The 18,306-nt window shown below is 36.9% G+C and overlaps 1 protein-coding gene across 2 annotated transcripts in view; it reads left to right on the forward strand.

The window, feature by feature from the left end:
* TMCO3 (transmembrane and coiled-coil domains 3) overlaps positions 1 to 18,306 on the forward strand; it is a 35,338-nt gene that overhangs the window by 7,428 nt on the left and 9,604 nt on the right. For both annotated transcript variants that reach the window (XR_012654394.1, XM_075057389.1), the window contains exons 4-11: positions 774 to 953; positions 4,663 to 4,854; positions 5,677 to 5,805; positions 8,688 to 8,780; positions 9,861 to 10,047; positions 10,935 to 11,052; positions 11,632 to 11,827; positions 18,086 to 18,236. Coding sequence is in view for 1 of the 2 variants with exons in the window: in XM_075057389.1 (XP_074913490.1) it covers positions 774 to 953; positions 4,663 to 4,854; positions 5,677 to 5,805; positions 8,688 to 8,780; positions 9,861 to 10,047; positions 10,935 to 11,052; positions 11,632 to 11,827; positions 18,086 to 18,236 (1,246 nt within the window). In the remaining variant the exon portion in view is untranslated. The remainder of the gene's footprint in view (positions 1 to 773; positions 954 to 4,662; positions 4,855 to 5,676; positions 5,806 to 8,687; positions 8,781 to 9,860; positions 10,048 to 10,934; positions 11,053 to 11,631; positions 11,828 to 18,085; positions 18,237 to 18,306) is intronic.

Below are 18,306 nucleotides of genomic sequence, written 5' to 3' on the forward strand. Positions count from 1 at the left end.
ACATCATAGCTTTATCAGGGAAGCTACTGAAATTATTTTTACACCATATCAAATGACATCAGCATTTTTTCTTTTCTTACTTCTGAAGCCTAGAAATGGATTTCAGAAGTCATTAGTGCAAGTTTGTAAGAGACCCAAACTGAAAAGATGGACAAAGTCAAGTATTTTGCTTCTGATAGGAAAAATGCTTCTTGGGAGACATAAACAGGAACCTCAGCTAGAGTGCTGGGCTGCTCATCTGTACTCTCTCCCAACTGCTTTTATTTTTTTGTAGCTGTCTCGACAGTTATTGTAATTTCTGAAAACCGTAAACAGACCTCTTCCCATGTTTATAAAATGGCATATAAAATTAAGATTTATTGTGTTTTCCTTCCAATTTGTTTGTTTGCTGTAGCTAGTAAAGCTATGCTTTCAAGGTTATTATGCTTCCCTGCTAAAGCACTGAGCTCTAAACTTTACTTGGCTCTGAAATGTTTCCTAGAGTTCCTCAAAGTAGTTCCTTGTATTTTCTGGATTATAACCTTGGGGTGGCTCTACTGTTTAATGGATTAGAAAAGGCTATTGATGGATATTTTGTTTATTTCTTGCCCACTTTCTCCAATGAAAACTGGCACAAGAGAAAGCAATCTTCAAATACCATTACGAAGTCTATACTGCTTTTGCAATTGCACTCATAAGATGTTTTGTGTCAAAAGAAGCACACATTTATGTCAAATGTTTTTCTGCTCGAAGGCCTGGCCAGCACTTTAACTGTGTGTTGTAAAATTCAACAGGAAGAAATGGAATACGTTGAACTCTTAGCAGCAGAAAAACACCAGGTTGAAGCCCTTAAGAACATGCAGCATCAAAACAAAAGCCTGTCAATGCTTGATGAAATTCTAGAAGATGTCAGGAAGGCGGCTGATAGATTGGAAGAGGAGATAGAAGAGCATGCCTTTGATGACAACAAATCTGTAAGTGATGTTTTAGACTCAGTCTTTCAATTGGTGTGCATTTATTTTTTTAGTTGATATTTGCACTGTAGGCATGTTTCTCTTGTGTTAAATAGTTGTTAGGATTTTAGTGACTATTTAAAAAAAAAACAAACCAAAAACTGTTGGCTCTACATTTGTTTTTGCTTCCCTTTCAAATAGTGGTAGAATGATTGCTTGTTAGGAGTGAGCAAACAGGAATAATTATTCCTTTTTGCTAGTGATTTTTTGTGTTTTTGATCTGAAAGCCCTCCCTGCAGCTGCCACTTTGACAGTGACAAGTATAGTCCATCTCACTGATACAGCCCATGAGAGTTATGACATCTCAGTGGTGGTGGTGAGAACTGATATTTAGACCTTGCAGGATACGGAGTTACCATGTTAAGCGTAGTCTCCGCTTTTTTCTCTTTCATTTTGTTGAGAAAGTTATGGGAGAACAAGAATCCTTGCAGTTAGTTTTCACAGTCTGGGAAAAGATATGTTGTCCAAGGTAAGGACCTGAAATCTGTTTGTGGTGTTGCTTTCTTCCACTTCTGAGTTCCTCCACTTTTCATAGCTGGCCTGTTTGCATTGTTCATTGTTTCTATGTTGCATGATGGACAGTATCCCTCAGGTAAGGCTGTGTGTATTTGGAGCTGGGAGTAAGTCAGTTTATTCCAGCATCCCATTGTGCTGTCCTCGGAGACTGACTCTCTAAATTGGTCCTGTTTGTGTAAAGGTGGGTTGCAATTTTATTTGGCTTTTGCTCTTGAAAGGTTTTTGTTGACCTGAGGTGAGCATAGCTCTTGAATTCTGCTAAAGAGGAAAAACAGTTGCTCTGCAGTAGAGCGCCAGGCCATTTTTTTGTAGTCGTATTGAGAGAAAGTGCAAGCAGCTTTTTATTTTGTATACACTAGACCGCAGCATTTGTACCCAGTGGGAATCCGACCTAGCAGGACCAACAGCGGGGAAGGGAGAAGCTAGCTGGAGTGCCCTCTTCTGTTCTGCTGGGGTATGACGGCACGTTTGAAGGGACCAAGAATGAGGTTTCTTCTGCTACACCTGTTAATTGGCAAAATGCTACCGCATCCTTTTTCTCCAGCGTATCTCGTTGGTTTTCTGCTTGTATCTCTATTCATGAAAGAAAAGGAATCATGAAATGCAACCTGGAGGACTGTTTACATCTCCATCTTTGCAAGGAATATCTAGTGTTTTTTCTCTTAGGCTAGAACACTGGAACGTTAGAACAAAGAAGCTCTAATAGAATCATCAGTAATCTGATAAAGATATGAAAGCTTCTATTAAAATATAATCAAATAGAGAAGTGTAGTAGGTAAAAATGAAAAAAAAAAAAAACCCAAAACCAAAAACCCCCAAAACTGACCCAACCCACTTAATGCAAGACAAGAGTATAAGCACACCATATTCTGTTACGTACAACCCACTTTCAGGAATTGGTGTTTTAGGAAATAAAATCCTGAAAATAACTATTTTCTCTCATTATGTCCTCAAATTTATTAGTATTTAAAAGCTTATCTGAACCTGTGCCATCTACTCTCAGTCTTCTAGCATAGTCTGTCTTATCAGTTCCCTTTCTTTTGTAAAAGTAAAAATACACCATAATATCCACACAATGTAAGATTTTTTTTAATATAGATTACACAGAAAAAAACAGATTGTTTTTCGTAGTTGTCTTAATCTTATAAGCATCTTACTGCTTTTCCTAATATTGTTTCTGACCTAGACTGTGAACTCTACTAGATGAGGAATGTATTTATCCAGTTGCATTACTTTTATATGATCTTTGATACATTTTTAGTTTTGATGCAGAGAAGTTTGGTTAGATTCCAGACACGCAAGCTACTAAGTACAAAGGAACATAAACCAAACTCTATGAATTCGGAATTCCAGAGCTTCAAAGTAGATGCTTCACTGCTGATGTATTTTGTAAGATAATTTTGCTTAGTGAACGCTATTGCTGATGTCATAACATTAAATTCCCAAGAAGATAATAGAACAGATGTTGGCTTATCAGCATATTGTTTTTTAGGCAAAGTAATTGTCATCTGCAAGATGGAGACACTGCAGTGAACAGTGAAATAATTCCAATGTGAAAGTCAGTGTAAAGTATGTTTTATATTGCAGAGCCAATGTTTAACAGTAAGCTCTAAGCTCTCTTTTAGTATCCCTGGAGTAGCAACAAGGGTGTGGGAGAGGCGGTCAAGAGCAAAGATGACAGAAAAAACAGTAGGATTGGGTACTTATTGTGTATTCTGATTAGAAACAGTTCTTCATGTTTGCTGACTGTAGGGAAGCCTTTCTTTGCTCCAATACTGTGAGAATAGTTTGCATGTACATGGCATGCAACTACTGCTTTCTCCCATCAGCTGAAAACGTGAAAACAAGTCTTTTAGACTTGGCAATGGACACCTCATTCTGGAATGCAAAATAGCCTGGTAAGTGGGGAGCTTAGGGAAGTAAAGGCAAAATAGATATAAAAAGACAGCTTTTGGGCAAAAAAGGGTGAAAAGACAACTTTCATAATGCATAAAAAGAAAATGGTCATCAGCCTCTCACTCCAACAGCTAAGAATACTGATGTTTGAAGCAGCTATTTTACGCTTCTAAATAATTCTGCAAACTTAATAATTTGTTTCAAATTGCTTTTTTTCCCCTCTGTCTGATTCTTCTTCAGAACTTCCAGTTCTTTAGAGGCCCATCATATTGTGTGATGTACAAAACCAGGGGAAGAAGTCATTCCCATGATAAAAGTTTTCTTATTTAATTGTACACACACAGGAGTGGAAGAAAAGGATAAAAATTGCAGGTTAAATATTAAATATTGAAAATGCAATATTTATCTGAACAGTTTGGGGAAATGTGCTGAGGAATCAGCAAAGAAAAATAGGAGGCTTTTTTATAAATGGCTTACGTGAATGCATTTCTTCATTAAATTGGGGAGTTGCTTTGGCAAAATATGGCAATCCAGAAAAGTTGAATGCTTTGTAGTCAGTCATTGGAATGACAACAGCCTACTCTCTTTACTGGAGTCTAAAAGAAGTAACACCCTTAACTGTTTCTGAATATTGGTAAAATCTACATTATTTAAAATACAGTGAATAATAAAGTCATCCTAGTGTCTTCCACTCTGTAATTACAGGCACTGAAGACAGAGCTAGGTAGAAACAGTTCTTATCCTCACTCCTTCAAATTTTCAGGACAGTGACTTTTTCTTGACTTTGAATGCAGTCTTATCTCAGATTTTGTGAACTGAATATGACTTTGTAATCTCTAATTGTTTTTGTTCAAGGGAACAAAACGTTACATTTCAATCCAACCTTTTGTGTTTTAAATGCAATAAAGCTTTTTTTTTTTCCCAAGTGTCAGATTAGATGCAATTGAAAATTCTGAATTGGAATTGTACAGCTTTGAACCCTGCCCCTGTATTTTTTGGTTAGACAGCTTGGCTAAAGAGGTCTGGAAAACCCCTTGTTTTTAAAATGTAAAGCAAATTATAGCCTTTTCAGTTATGGACATCAGGTTTTGATAAAGAGACTGAAAGAATTCTCTGAGAAGAAACTGCAGTATTTTTAGTCAGTGTCAACAAATTCTGGAGCAACTTCAAGCACAGCTATTAGTCTTTCCCTTTGTACTCTATGCTTCATTGACACCCCCCCTCTTTTTTTTTTTAATTTGCTTTCTTTTTCTTAAAGGTAAGAGGTGTAAACTTTGAAGCAGTTTTAAGGGTGGAAGAAGATGAAGCCAACTCCAAAAGAAATGCTTCAAAAAGAGAAGTAGAGGATGATTTAGGTCTTAGTATGCTTATTGATTCCCAGAACAATCAGTATATCCTTACCAAGCCCAGAGATTCAACCATTCCTCGTGCCGATCATCATTTCATAAAGGTAATAATTTTAGAGACATTCTTGTCATTTGTTTTGCTAAGATTTAGTCCCACTAGTTTGCATGCCAGTACTGCTTGGTTGGATGGAATATAGTTTCAGCATTTGTCCCTTTAAAGTTACCCTAGCGTTCATGATTCCCTGTCTACTGGTGATCTGGCCAATGTGTTCCCTACTCCTAGCACAGTCTTCACAAGACTGATCGTGATGCCGCATGAATCCTATTTTTTTGATTTACCCTGTTGCACCTTTGGGGCAACATCTCTTCTCTCAGACTGCGCAGTGTTAAAGCAAGCTACTGCTGTGCCTGATAAGCCACTTGCATATTGTTACTAGAGAGCATTTATCTGTTCATGTCTTGTGATGAAAAAAGGGATGCTGGAAAATACATGGAGATGTTTTTTATTGTATTTGTGCTTCATGAAGAATAACTGGATTGGGATTTTTTAATTTTTTTTTAATAAAGAAACCGAAATGGATCTGTTTCACCATTTTGTTTTAATGCAAAGTGTCATTCCCCTCACAATTGCCCAGGAAACTGTCTACTTCCTATGGTGTATTTAAAATATTTAATAAATTGATCAGAAGTCCCCAAAGCTATCAGTTACTTAAAGTCAATACCTTATCTGCTTCATCTCAAAACTACAGTGCTTACACCTACAACAAAGTGTTCACGTTAGTTTCCTGAAGTTGTGTTTTCTTTTCACAGGCAATAGTCTACATTTAATTTTAGTGTTGTTTATCTTTCGAAAGATATAGTCTTTAATTTCATCACAAATTTGTGTGTCCTTTATATTAATGCATTTGTAAATCTTACATATTTAGGATATTGTGACAATAGGAATGTTGTCTTTGCCATGTGGCTGGCTATGCACAACAATAGGATTGCCAACCATGTTTGGGTATATCATCTGTGGAGTACTCTTAGGACCATCAGGGCTAAATAGTATCAAGGTAAGTGTGCAAGTTGCTTTTTGACTGATTTAATTTGTTGAAATCTTCTAAAGTAGTTTTAAAAGAATATGGTATTGCCAACCTCAAATATATTTAAAAAAAAAACAAACCCAAACCTGGACCTTTGCAAAATGAGACCTTAGAATTTTATGTCTTTGAATCACTTTGGTTTTGTTTTTTTTTTTCCTTTCCTCCTATATAATCGTGACATAGCAATTGTTGAAAGTGAAAGCTGAAGGTTGTGTGTTGTGGGGGTTTTGTTTGTTTTTTTTTTTTCTTTTCTTTTTGTCTTTCATCATAAAGCATCATGTTTGAGAGCCAAGTTATTTAAATGGCATTAAATATTCAGAAACTTGGAAGAAGTCAGTGTTGGCAGTGGGGGAAGTGTTTAAAACAAGTAGCTCCCTGAGTAGCATAGCTTGGCTTCTGAGAGAGTTATTTTGCATCTCTGTAGCTCTTTCATCGATCCTAGTCACTCTAGTTCTTTTCCAGTCCCCTGCCCACATTCCTGAAGTCTCTTGAACCTTTTTAGCTCCATCACGTGTACCCTGATTACTAGCTTATGTGAAACTGGGCTGTGGTTGGCTAGACATTGCACATGTTTTGATTAGTGGTCTGGTGTGCATTAACAGATTGTTTAGCCAGCAGGCAAAACAGAACACATATTAAGGTTGCATGGTAATGTCTGCTTAAGTTACTTGTGTCTGTTACACTGATATTCACACAACTGCTTGAAACTTATTGTCTTTGCAACATCTGCTCTTACGTGGACTTTTGTTGAAAATGACTGTTGGGCTCAAAAGTAAGTAGGGATGAGTAGAAATTGTTGGATTTTGTTAATCTCATATTGGAAGAGAAGGCTACAAATACTATCAAAATTTTATATTCTAAAATTGAGATTAAATAATAACCTTTGTGTTGTACATAACTTCTGGGTTGAGAAGGTCTGGAAAGCTTGACCACTTAAACGGAGAGACAAGTTTGTAAGCTTGGCGTTAGAAAGAGATTCAAGAATGAATTTTCAGAGACTTACACTGAGGAAGATAATATGGTCAGAACAGACATGAGAGGTTTCTTTAGGACAGTTTGTTAGTGAGCTGCCTATTTCCTGTGGAGCTGTGATTAAATGTTATTCATCTGGATAATGTTCATGTTGACTGGGTCTCTTGTGTGTCCTCTCTCCTTTTGTCTCTTCTGTATTTCATAAAAAAGTTGAATGTCGGAGGAACTGAGGCAGCAGGCAGATTCTAATCTGGCAGGGAAGATAGTTTCCATCTCCACTTCTCCTATGATTGATGATAGACCCTGTCCTGTTCTGCTCTGTACTGTAAATACATAGAAAAGTTAGGTTTTTAGAATAGAATAGCATAGACTATTCAGTTGGAAGGGACCTACAATGATCATCTACTCCAACTGCCTGACCACTTCAGGGCTGACCAAGGTATAGCATGTTATTAAGGACATTGTCCAAACGCCTCTTCAACACTGACAGGCTTGGGGCATCGACCACCTCTCTAGGAAGCCTGTTCCAGGGCTTGACCGCCCTCTTGGTAAAGAAATGCCTCCTAACGTCCAGTCTGAACCTCCCCTGGCGCAGCTTTGAGCCATTCCCACGCGTCCCATTGCTGGATCCTGGGGAGAAGAGCTCAGCACCTCCCTCGCCACGTCCCCTCCTCAGGAGGCTGCAGGGAGCAGCGAGGTTGCCCCTCAGCCTCCTTCCCTCCAGACTAGACAAACCCAGAGTCCTCAGCCACTCCTCACGGGACATTCCTTCCAGCCCTTTCGCCAGCTTTGTTCCCTCCTCTGGGCGCATTCAAGGACCTTCATATCCTTCTTAAACGGTGGGGCCCAGAACTGTAGACAGTACTTGAGGTGAGGCCGCACCAACGCTGAATCCAGCGGGATCATCCCCTCTTCTGACCGGCTGGTCACGCTGTGTTTGATGCCCCCCAGGATGGAGTTTGCCCTCTTGGCTGTCAGGGCACACTGCTGACTGTACTGAGCCTGCTGTCGACCAGCACCCACACATCCCTTTCTGCAGGGCTGCCCTCCAGCCACTCCTCTCCCAGTTTATACTTGTGCCTGGCATTACTGCATCCCAGGTGCAGAATCTGGTATTTGGACTTGTTAAACTTCTTCCCGTTAATCATTGCCCAATGCTCCAATCTATCTAGATCCCTCTGCAAGGTCTCTTGTGCCTCAAGAGAGTCAACAGCACCTCCCAGTTTGGCATCATCAGCAAACTTGCTAATGGTGTGTTCAACTTCTGCATCCAGATTGTTGATAAATATATTGAACAGAACTGGCCCTAGAACTGAACCCTGAAGAACAGTGATGATGACTGGTCACCAGCCAGATGTAGCCCCATTTTTCTGTTGTGACAAGGAAGGCAACCACTTTTTTTGCTGTTGCATCCTTCTTTCCTAAGTGGAAAGTCTGATAGTTGTACTGGTCTGAGAGATGGATGCATAGAGTCTATAGGATGGAGAGCAGAACAGCAGCTACAGTTTAGCAGAATGATTATACCAGTAGATCAATAAAATAGCTGGAAGTAAATTCTGGAATGCATGCCTTGGGGCTTTAATAGCATATGCATAAAATGTAACCTATTTATTTTCAACAAGCAAGCAAGCTTACCTAGATCAATGCACATGTGCATTTTGGGTGATGAGCACTATCCAACCAAATTATCTAGTAGCAGCCAGGTGATGGAGGAAAAAGTTTGAACCCTAAAGGTGCTGAGGGAACTTCTGATGTTGTATGACCAGCAAGTGAACTACCTGTGGAAACCTAATGAGAAATGATTTGTTTTGCAAGTGGACTTATAATTTGTATTATAAGTAGACTGCTGTGCACTGATTTTTATTTTATTTTTTTTAAAGTCTATTGTACAGGTGGAGACATTAGGAGAGTTTGGTGTATTCTTCACTCTCTTTCTAGTTGGTCTGGAATTTTCTCCTGAAAGATTAAGAAAGGTATTTTTGTATAATACCTCTGTATTTAATTTGCTTCTGCTCTTTAATGCTTTAGAAAGAACAGAATGCATTATTTATTTGGTGTCTCCAGGAAAAAACTTCGCTATTCCTCTTGATTTTAGTAAAACAATTTGATTACTAGAAAAATATCACACTATTTATGGCAATCCATCTCTGCTTTAACACGCAGTAACGTGCAGTTACTGTTGTGGAGTGTCCAGTGATGTTTGCCAGTCCTGTTATTAAAAAAATCAGTTTATTAAGTACTGCATACTGAATTGATGATACATGCTGTACTGGCTAATAAACTGATTCGGCAAGCATGTTAGCACAATCTGGAATATTACATGATGTGGCCATCAGGATTCAGCAGAAAGGTACAAGTTTCTTTTGGTCTTAATTAAAAAAAAAAAAGTTATCTCATAAACCAGCTAGAATTTTAATAGTGGAAAATACTGCTGGAAAATATGTAAAGACTGTATGTATGTAAAGAGTTGCATTGTGTGGTTTATTCCTAACTGATGGTTGTGAGTTCATGAGACTATAAAAGCTTTAATGGAATTGTATTAAAATTTATGAGCATTCAGCTTAATCTGCTATTTCTTGTCCATCTGAAGTCAAAGATAAAAATCAGTAATTCAAGGGTTTGTAAACTGTAGTATGTAAATTGCTATGTCAGAATTGTGTGCACGTTAGTATGGAGTGGGCTGCTGGTATTGATGACAGTCTTTGCCACTCCTGGTTTTTTTCTACCCTGGAATCACATCCAATAACTGGTCTTCTATTTGATGACTTGAATATATTTCAACCCATACTGGACCTTTGGCCCTTAACTTGTCTGTGAGCTCTGGGAAATTTACCTAATTTCTGGTAATGAGTCTTCTGGCACAGAATATCTGCTAGGCATAATAACTCTAGAGTTTTAGGATGTATAGGATGACAGCCTGCTACTTCAGTGGCCCAGCACTGCAGCCCCAAATCATGCATGTGTAACCACTTATTTGCACTAAAAATCATTGTAAGTTATCAGTAAGAAAAGTGTCATCAGACTTTATCATAATAAATTGTTTTCTTCCCAAGGTATGGAAAATATCTTTGCAAGGACCCTGCTACATGACGGTTCTGATGATTGCCTTTGGTTTACTATGGGGACACTTGCTCCAAATTAGACCAACACAAAGTGTCTTCATTTCCACTTGTTTATCTTTATCAAGCACACCACTGGTGTCAAGATTTCTTGCAGGTAGTGTTCGAGGTGATAAAGAAGGTAAGTATGACTTTACAAAGGGACTACTGTAGTGTCTGCAATAAAATTTGAAAGATGTTGACTTTGTAATGAGAGAAACTAGTTAAAAAATGAAACAAAACAAAACAAATACCACTGTTAAGTCTGGTTTACAAGTGATCATCCTCCTTTAACACTGGCTAGTGTTGTGTATATTCCTGTTATGAGGTGTACCTGCTATTTACGTAGCCAGTCCTCTTTGGAGAAAGACAGTGTAGTCCAAACAGTACTCTCCATGTTAAGAATTGTCTTCACTGAGGGTCTGGAATCCTTGTGCTTTTTAAGAGGCTACCAGCAAACTAAGACAGCTCAGGTAGTCTTTCATAGCTAACAGCTAGTCAAATAAGTACCTTCAAGTACCATATTGCTAGCTTCTCAAAGACTTCTAAATGTTTCCTTTCAAAAGTTTTGCCATCCTGCTTTCTTCCCCTTAAACCTCCTTCATACATACCGCATTAAAGTTCTCCCCCCACCCCGAATATTCACATTCTAATGCCTAAATTCAAAGTGTATATTTTACACGTGCTGGCTCTTACATGTGTTTGTTATTCTAAAGACTGTATGTTTTCAGTAAAGGAGTTCTAGTAACTGCATAACTAGTGCTTAACTGCTAAGCAAAGTCTATACTTTTATTGTGTAACAGAAACTTCATACGAATATTTTATTTCTATTTTAACATGTCTTTATCCATATATATTTTTTAATGTACTTACTAGTGGAGAAAGAAAACCCAGAATTCTTTGAAAGACTTCACCCCATTGAGAACTATACTTAGCCTCCATTTGATTAAGACATTTCTAGATTTCTGAGCACTGCAAGCCTTTGTAGGTTCTGTTGAATATTTCCATGACTGCTTTACTGGTGTGCAGGGGACATTGACTACAGCAGCGTACTACTTGGCATGTTGGTGATGCAGGATGTGCAGCTTGGTTTATTTATAGCTGTCATGCCTACACTTATTCAAGCAGGAGTGAGCACATATTCCAGGTAAAAAAAAATTATTGTATGTATCTTTTCCCCACCCCCTTCCAATTAGTATGTAGAACACCAGTATGAATACAAGAGTGCTACAGTTAATGTCAGTTCCATGAAAAATAAACACTCCCATTCTGTGAGCTCGCTTTACTATTTGTACTGGTCATGTTGTGTGAGGATATTCTTTTTGCTGTAGCTGCCTTAGTCCTGTTCAGTACTTAAAATTTGTGGTGAAAAGTTTGTTACTGTAAAGGATAACTGCATTTCTTCAGTTACTTTATTCTCTCAAGACGTATTTTTGTCGAAGACTATGTGATAGTATTAATAATACTATGAGCCTGATGGCTTACCTTGAAGATCAATTAACAGAAATCTTTTTGAATCAACACGGAAGTAAATTCTAGGCTGTAAAAGAGATTGCTGGGCACTTAGCAGATTTAGTATTCATCTTGTTTACTAATGTATTTAAATATCTTACTGTAGCTACTCAGTTTTGAACATCTGTGGAATTAGATCTTTTCACTTAAGGGGAACTGGTTGGGAGGTGTGAGAGCACTTGAAAGAAATGTTTTGTTTGTTCTTCTCTTCCAGCGTTCTCAAGGAAATACTGAGAATACTGATACTGATTGGCCAAATTCTCTTTTCTCTGGCTGCTGTTTTTCTTGTATGTCTTGTTATAAAGACTTATCTCATAGGACCGTATTATCGCAAGTTGCATGGAGAAAGCAAAGGGAATAAAGAAATCCTCATTCTAGGAATAACTGCATTCATCTTCCTTATGTTAACGGTAATCTTTTAATAAAACATTTTGATACATGTGGTAGTTTACTGCATCAGTATCACAAAAGCCATCGCACTTACTGTTATTGCATATCCATGTACCTCCATAGTTAATTATTTGGTTTTAAAATGTTTTAAAACAAACCCCAAATGCACAGATGATTCATGCATTACAATGTAGATGAGTAAGAAGAGATAAAATTTGAATGTCAATCAGGTGAACTTCTGCTAATAACTTTTAATACAGCCAGTTAAAGAATTATGATTCCAGTTTTAATTTTGGGCTACTTCATGCATTTGAAAGTAATATAGGATGGGTTTTGAGATGCTGATAATGGCTAATTGTGACATTTGCTCACAAGTTTCTTTTCAATAGCAAATTCTCAACATGGTTTTTATTATAAAATTATTTTTTTTTTCTGTGGGAGATGAACAGTTTGGGATGAAGTTGAGAAAGTAGAGAAATACCTTAAGGTTCATAGATTTTGATATCCTTTTTGGGTTTGGTTGATTCTCCTATGAATCTTCCTTCTATTTGTTTCCATCTCACATTTCAGCCCTCTGAAAAACTATCCTGCTGGAGAACAGAATGTGACAGTCAGTGATAATGTTGTGGGTTTGAAACTCCATTATCCTGGATGTGCAGTTTCCCAAGAATTTCTGGGGAAAAATTATCCAAAAAAGTTCCCGTGCATGTGCCTTTTTTTGTAGGGATATTTGCTTAATTATTACAGGTCCAACAGAGAAAGCTGACCTCCTTCAGGAAGAAGGTCAAGAAAGAAGTTAATGAGAGCATAGCTTTACAATGTGTTGATTTCTATTGTATAGGTTAAAAATGCCCTCCCTCTAAACAGCTATTCATATCCCAAACATGTCATGTAGTAAGAGAAGGAACAAGAGTAGCTTCTCCTTTTTACTTTCTAACAAGCAGACATAACAGTTGTAGAATAATTTCAATAAAAACCAACAACCAAATCACAAAAATTGCATAAAATATTATGATATCTAGAAGCAGTCTTACCTTCATTAAAAATACAGCCTACATAGACTGATCTGATTGAATTGGGTGTATTGTGCCCAAATCATGTATCAAATGTACAATTCTGTCTACATGACTTTACATAATATACATGTTTATACAAACCTGAGGGAGAATATGTTTGAGTGTAGTGGATTCGTACTGCAAAACAGAAGCATTTTTCAGCATGGGAAGCGTTTGTGAAGGAGCAAATATTTTGTGTACTTTAAGTGAAATCAATTTTTCTTTTAAAGTTGATAAATAATTTATCAAAGGGAACAGTACAAAGGATACTGCATGTAACCTCTGTAAACCTGCTGAGATGCTTGATATTCACTGGCACTGATACATTCATTATAGTAATGCTACAAGTTGTGGTTTGAGCACAAACACTAAAAAAAAAAACAAAAAAAAAACAAAAAAAACCCCCAAAAACCGACAAAATTATTTGGTTGTCCAGTTGAACAGCTCAACAAAGAAATCTTAATCGGTATAGATGCCCTACTATGTCAGGAATAAAACCATAGGATGGGGGATGGCAATCTAATTTGAAAAAATGTTGCATGTATTTGGAAAAGTTTTTGGGTGCCAGGTAGGAAAACAATTAAACTGTCACCGTTCCTGCAAAGATCTTTCTCCTTGGAAAACAAAGCCCAAATATTAACCAAGTTTCTGTAATTTATTGACCAAGTTTCTGTAATTATCTGCAAACACAGAATTTTTCATACCAGTGTTAATTCTAAAAAAGCTTTTGAATTTGTAGAGGGAGGAATAAGAGAGTGCATGTTTTAATGGCCTTAACCAAAGATGACTCTGTGGCTCCATTTAGAAAACTTGAGAGACGTTTTTAAACAAAATATTTTAATTCTTTATCTAACATGTGAGTTATTCTGCAGGCCACATCCTTTCCAATACATGACAAAGGGGCTAGGAATGATATGGTATTCCTGCTTCATGCATACAGTTACTTGTTATGTGCTTCAGTGTTGACTGGGTTTCTGGGGTCCACCTAAGTTTATCCTGTATTGGGCTTCATCTGTAACACTAGCACATGTAATGCACGTTATATCTAAACTTAATTTATTTTACTTGTTTCCTGTGTTTGAAAATCTTAGATGACTAATTAAACAAGAACTGCCGTTTCTTTACCAGTAAGGGCAAATCTATATGGGAAAACAAGAGGGAGGATAGGACAGAAGAGGTTCCTATACTGCAGAATGAGTAAGCAATTTTGATGTAAGGATTATCCTGTCAGTTGAGGAACTTCCTGTATGGAAGTGACTTTTGAGCATTTCTGAACTGCTTGGCTCACTTGTATAGCATTGCAGCTCATTAAATCTGAAACAGGATCTTAAATACGTCTCTGCTTGATAACTAACTTAGAGTAGAAGAGATACAACAAATCTCAAATATGAGATATTTTACCAGGATTTGGAGCTTAAGATACCTCTTTCTGTTCCCAGATATTCTCACAAGTAACTGAAATTCCCTTCTCTTTTGTCTCTCAACTAGTTAGATTGGGGGGGGGGGGGGGGAATTGCATCAAGTGCCATTCCTATAAAAATCTAGCTGACTTTGAGACACAGTTGTGCATCTTTCAATCATGTACCTTGTCATCAGTACCAAAGGTTCAGTAGATCATTATTACACTTTCAGCAACTCCCTTTTACGCTTTGAGTTATGCAGATAATGCCTTTTTTTTTTTTTTTTTTTTTAACTGGGGAACTGTTCTCCTGAATCACAACATAAAGAGCAAATCTAGCTTATGGTTTTAAATATGACCATTTAGGATCAATGGCCAAACTGGTACTTTTAGGTTGAGATATATACCACAGTGTAAGTCAGCCGGAGTGTTCACTGGTGTAGTGTTGCTTTTTCATGTTCTGTATGTACAGAAACATTACTGGGAGAATTGTTTTAAACGCTGTCCTGATAATAAATTGCTGTATTGGACATCTGCAGGACCCCAGTGGTCAGTTTTGTTATGTTTTAAAACTAAGTTGCTGAATGTTATTAAAGAATTGGAAAAAAATAAAACCTGACCTGACAAGAAAGATAGCGGTTACATTTAGATGTTTATAGGACTATGCGTACACATGGGGGGGGAAAGTGGCTTCCAGTTTGACTGCCTTATGGTTGACCTGGGATGATGGCAGCAAACAAAGGGAAATTGCCAGCTTGCTTTATATAGCAAAAAGATGAAAAGAAAATATAGCTATGTTATTGCAGTACTTTATATATAAAGATGCATGTACTTTTTCCTGCAGTGTATCAGGAATGTCGTTCCTTGTTTGCCTGGAGTACTTCTCAATGGCTTATAACCTGCTTGTGAACTCTTTCCTATCAATTAAAAGGAGAAGATTAAGGAAGAACTGTAATCTCAAATATTCTAGTTAATTATTTAATAAAATACAAGGCTTTTCACAAGGCTTACTAAAAATTGTTTCCATTTCCATTAAGGCTTTACTTCCATAAAATGCAAGCTTAGAATTCACCTCTTTACTCTGGGGCAGATTTAAGTTATTAAAGCCTGAAGTTCTAATATATTTATTTCCATCAGGGATTTCTTTAATTTTACTGGCTTACCATATTCATTAAGCTTCTGTGATGATTAAAGAGTAGCAATAAGATACACATTATTAGAGAATATAGGCAAAACAACTGCTGAACAAATGGTTGAAATTCAACTGGAACAAGTTATAGCAGTAATGTTTATTTCTTTCTTTATTACTGTGGTAGAATATTTGAACATAAAAATCCAATATCCTAGTGAAAGCAAGGCAATCCTTTCTGAATTATAGTAAAATGGGACCTTTGAAAACAACTGAAAATTAAACTGTACTGGGAAAAACATGTAAATTGACAAAACTTTTCATTTAATTTTGACTGAAAAAGCTTTCTGTAATGTAGGAGTTGAGAAAAGGTCAGTGCAGAGCCCAGGGATTAGTAATGGTTAGAGCCCTGTTTGGTAGAGGCAAAACATAAAAAATGATGAAAGCAGAGAGGGAATACTAAATGCAAAATACTTTCCAAGTTTTGCTTATGTAAGAAATTTTGTTGAGAATGCCTTCCTGCCAGTAAAACAAACCCTCTCCAGTGTGTGGGTGTGCGTACACACCCACACATTATATATAATAAACCCTGATGCTGCAGCTTTAGTTGAGGAAATGTATCCACTTACTGGTAATATTATTGGACAACCAGAGACCAGGATGGGAACAGTAAAAGGAATCTCTGTATAAATCTAGATATGAATCTGAAGAACATACTGGAGGAAGGGGGTTGGTGTTAAGAAAATAATGTAATTTTTGGTTCTTTTCTTGCCTTCTTATCCACTTCACACTTCTCTGTGTGTACAGTGACCTATAGATTATGTAGACCTGAAGTTGTGTAGTACCTAGAGTAGTAGACAAGAAATAGCAAAATTTGCCTTTTTATCTACGAGACCCTTGAGCTCATACTTAGCTTGCCATAGAGTGAAGGAATGGAATTCAGTTTTTATGCTCTGGGAACAAACCCAGATGGACATACAGTTTGCTCCAGTTATGTCTGATGCTTTCTGAACAGGCATGTTTCTTTCACACTTAAATTGCTCCTTGCTTGAATAGTGATTCTCCTAACAGCACAGTATCACGCAATTCCAATACAAGAGCTGCTGAATCCCTTCTTACATGGTAACCTAACCACGTATGTGGGAATACTTAAAATATTAGCAGTAAAAGTTTTGATCTGAAGGTCTGTTATAGCTGATAACAGTTAAGTGTGGGAGGATTATAGCTGAATAGTAAAAATAATTCCAACTTTATTTAAAGAGGCTATATTGGATCTTAATCATACTCAAGAGGTTGTGACTTTTAAAACAACTTATGTGTGATTGAGAACTTAAATGTTTCCTCTTTATAACTGTTTCCTGTATTGATCTTTTGGTGATTTTCAAAGCCTTTTATATACATTTACTTCTTCCCTCTTACAGTTTCAGATTGTGAAAAGCACTGAAATGCCTTTTGTTTTAAAATGAGAGTAACATTATAATGTTGTTTTGTTGGTTTTGCCTGATCAGCAACTATTTGCATTAGTTGACAGAACCAATTCATTTTCTTAAATGTCTTGCAATAAATTACAGACTGTTGGCACAAATGGAGTTATGTGATGAGCATTCAGACATTAATACTTCAATACACAAAAGTCTGGTTTATTTTTAGGTGGCATTTTATGCATAGCTCGGAGACTTGTTCATTGTATCTTTTGCTCTCTTCCATTAATTTCAAGTCACTTGAGTTTTAGCTTCATACCTTACAGTGTAACACCGTTCAAGATATGATGAATGTTGTCCTTAAATGTACTATGGTGTATTGTTGCTTAATCTAAATTAATATGGAAATAAGTCTTCAGTTTTAAATGTTCTATTAATATTAATAGCATTGCCCTTTCTCAGTAAGATGACTGTCTGCAGCAGCATGATTTTAAAGTAATTATTTTAAAACATACTTTATACCGACTAAAAGTACTGCTTGCTTTTTTAATGTTCCAAGCATTGCCTTAAGCAGTTGCTTTGTTTTTAGTTCAGTCTCTTTATACATGTTTCATCTTTTTCTTCTAGTACTGTATTCAAATAACAAAAAAGAAGGAAGCAGTCTGAATTCTTTCAGACAGATACCATGCTTCATTTCAGTAGTTAACTTCACATGCTGAAATGCATCCCTATTCAGTAAAGCACGCAGGCATGTTTAAGTTCAATTTACAATAATAAAATGTAATTTATGCCTGGGACTTCTGCTAAATTGAGACTATTCTCCCAAATTAAAAGCTTTGATTTTTATTTTTTCCCCCCCCTGTTGTTTGACAGCTGGAAAATATGCTGTTCTTACTGCTTTATTTCACAGCCTTGATGTATTATGTAATCCTGACTCCAAAGCCGTTACAGTCTTTCTGGTTTTTGTGAAATCAGATGCTATCCTTAAGAGTGACACAAAGCATTACAATGCAGATTAAGAAATTTATTTTTGTTTTTGTAGGGAAGGTGGTAACATGGAGGGGAAACTGGTTTTGTGAGTCTTTTGTATAAATACAATACTGCAGAACACTGAAATAAATACACTGAATTCTATTTGTTGTTGAACTTGCATAAAGACAAAGTAATTTCCTACATTCAGTATAATGTACGGTTTTATAATGTCACTGTGAAATGCTATATAAAGTCACTCGGGGCTAGAGAACAACATTAGATTCTCTGTTATTCCTTGACAGATCACAGAGCTGTTGGATGTTTCAATGGAGCTGGGATGCTTCTTAGCCGGAGCTCTGATCTCTTCTCAGGGTCACATGGTTACTGAGGAGATTATGTCCTGTATTGAACCAATACGTGACTTTCTTGCCATCATTTTCTTTGCATCCATAGGTAACTTCTAAGAAAACTTACTTAAAAAATAATATTGACCTACTAATGTGAGGGAGGGGAAAAATGGTGT

This window comes from Buteo buteo, chromosome 25, assembly GCF_964188355.1.
Source record: "Buteo buteo chromosome 25, bButBut1.hap1.1, whole genome shotgun sequence".
NCBI lineage: Eukaryota > Metazoa > Chordata > Aves > Accipitriformes > Accipitridae > Buteo > Buteo buteo.